At 40.1% G+C, this 2500-nt stretch overlaps 1 protein-coding gene across 4 annotated transcripts in view; it reads right to left on the minus strand.

Annotated features, from left to right (window-relative positions):
* LOC119577175 (protein PRY2-like) overlaps positions 1-2500 on the minus strand; it is a 51953-nt gene that overhangs the window by 13757 nt on the left and 35696 nt on the right. For all 4 annotated transcript variants that reach the window (XM_037924890.1, XM_037924891.1, XM_037924893.1 and 1 more), the window contains exon 2: positions 2141-2195. In XM_037924890.1, the coding sequence (XP_037780818.1) occupies positions 2141-2195 (55 nt within the window). The remainder of the gene's footprint in view (positions 1-2140; positions 2196-2500) is intronic.

A 2500-nucleotide genomic window follows, 5' to 3' on the forward strand; every position in this document is an offset into this window, starting at 1 on the left:
ATACCTGAATCAGCTTAGATTATCTTACTGTTGTGCAGGGAATCACATTTTAAAAACATTTTCGAAATGTCGTTCAGTGCAAACACTTCTAGCCCCCGGTCGATCAGCAGCTGCGCCGCATGCTCTCCTTGGCACTGGTGTCATGAGCATTGCCACAACAGTGTCTGGACCCTCCCCCCTCTCCTTCTATCACTCCTTCTCGATCGTGCTATGCTGACCTTAAGCATGTGCTGCTTACTGTTCACATCACTGATGATAACGTCAGCCGCAGGTGACTCATTCAAACCGGTAGGGGAAGGAGTTGATCTCATTCCCCAGGGACTGTGTCTGTCAGCAGAAAATACGTGTTGTATCCTCTGCAGGATGTTGCATGTTCAGAGACACGTTCCGGCTGGGGGAAAGTGGGATGACGTAATGACCCTGATGGGGACGTGATAATGGGCCACATATGATAAGGTAAATATACTATGGTGTTGTATGAGTTGTATAAAGATATACGTTCTATGATATAAAAAATTATATTACCACGGGACTGGAAGGGGCAAGCAAAGAAAAGGTAATTTGCAAAGTCTATGATACCGGAAGGATTAAACGTCACTACAGATGGTATTGTTGAGATCATGTGATGGGCAGACGATCTTGTAGAGAACGTGTGGAGGTGACAAAAAGGGGAGGCATGCTTTAAGGAAGTATCTCGCTAAAATGTTAAATACAACGGCAACGTTCCCTGCCGCACTCTGGGGGAGAGGGGGGGGGGGGCATGTGAACCGATACATGAAGATAAAACGAGTATGCCAAGAGGCACACAGTAGTTTTATGGGCAGGTAACCCGATATTATGATGACTATGCGGTTATGCCTTTTCTATAAGGCAAAAGATAATGAAGCGATATAAATATATATACGAATTATTTCAGTCGTATCAACGTGAATGACTGCTATATGAACAATACCAGAAATCCATTGATTAAACGTGAAAAGGTCAAATAGCTGTCCTCCACAAAGAGTCGATATGGGAGAGGCATATTCACATAATCTTATCAGCAGGTGACACCTACAAGCCGAACGTAAGGAATTCATCTGACATATGCGTGCCCTTCAGTGAAAATGTGACACGCCTCTTATTTATACTTAATTTTACTGAACCAAGAAATCTTATTTTAATAACTGTAAACTAAATGTGAGATTTCGTTGTAATTTCCACTTCAGTTCAGAGATATTCATTATAGTGAAGTAAACACATTACCTACTTCAACTCTACACTTTAATTTGTATGTTCGATATACATAAGAAACACCAACACTTGCAAGATGGTTGGTTCTAGAAGTACAGTAACCCTTGTTGTTGCCTTATCTATTGGCTATCTATATACAGTAAAATCCGTGTCAAGAATAGTACTAGCTTATTAGTTTTTAGTAAAAAAAGCCCATAATATCGAAGTCACAGTACATATAATCATACAGCTTTGCGTGTCCCAGATAACAAAAGATGAGATAAAAAGTTAATAAGATTGATAAGTGACAGTCTGAATAAAATTTGATGAAAAGAATACCCTTATCAATGAGGAAGTTATCTTTGTACTCGGATTAAATTATGGCAGCATATTCTTTTATAATAAAACTTTAAAATTAATGTGCCCTCGATATGAATAACGACAAGAATTAATGCGCTGATCTCTTGACATTTCTTCGTGTGATAAGTCCGGGGATAAGTCGGCCAGTTAGGTCACCTTCCAGAATATACGCACGTTCTGCTGATAAGGTTCTCAGGATCTGCCAGGATCATGGAGAAGCGTTCGTGTAAGTCGGTTCGGATTTTTCATGAATGGCGAGAGGATATCCACCTTAAGCTTGTATGCTTCATAGATAAAGAGATAAAACGGCCACACTCACATTTCTTGTGAAAATGGCCTTAGGATATCAACAACACAATATCAGTATCGTAATATCAATGGGAACATGTACCTCTACATTGCACTTATTACAAAACTCATTAGTAACATCGTTGTAATAAGAACAATGTAATGATCTTCGTAAACAAAGCATCTGACAAAGGATTATTAAGAGTATAACGACGAAAGTAATGTTGACACCGAGACATTTAATAACTCCTTTACAAACTCGATTGAGAGAGAGCCTTACCTTGCCATCTTTGGAGTAGGTGCGAGTCGTTGTTTCTACGCTGGTCTTGCCCATCCTGCGGGGATGAAAAACACTTAAGGTTATTATTCATGAAGACCTGGAGGGCTGTTTAGACAAATGGGGAAACGCTTTGTGCATGTAGAGACGAGACGGCAGTTTGAGGAATAATGGGTTAACTTGACGGTGTGTATTTAGTGTCGTTTAGGCTTAACGAGAAGGTGTGTGTTCCCTGAGCGTTGTGAAAGTTTTTATAGTAATGTAAATCAAAGGATTGAGGTTTGCATGGGTAGTAAAATGTAACGGCTGCGACCTGTGTGTGCCACAAGCTTTACAAGACTGAAGTCCTTCAAGCAGTTTATT

Source organism: Penaeus monodon, chromosome 9, assembly GCF_015228065.2.
Source record: "Penaeus monodon isolate SGIC_2016 chromosome 9, NSTDA_Pmon_1, whole genome shotgun sequence".
Taxonomy (NCBI): domain Eukaryota; kingdom Metazoa; phylum Arthropoda; class Malacostraca; order Decapoda; family Penaeidae; genus Penaeus; species Penaeus monodon.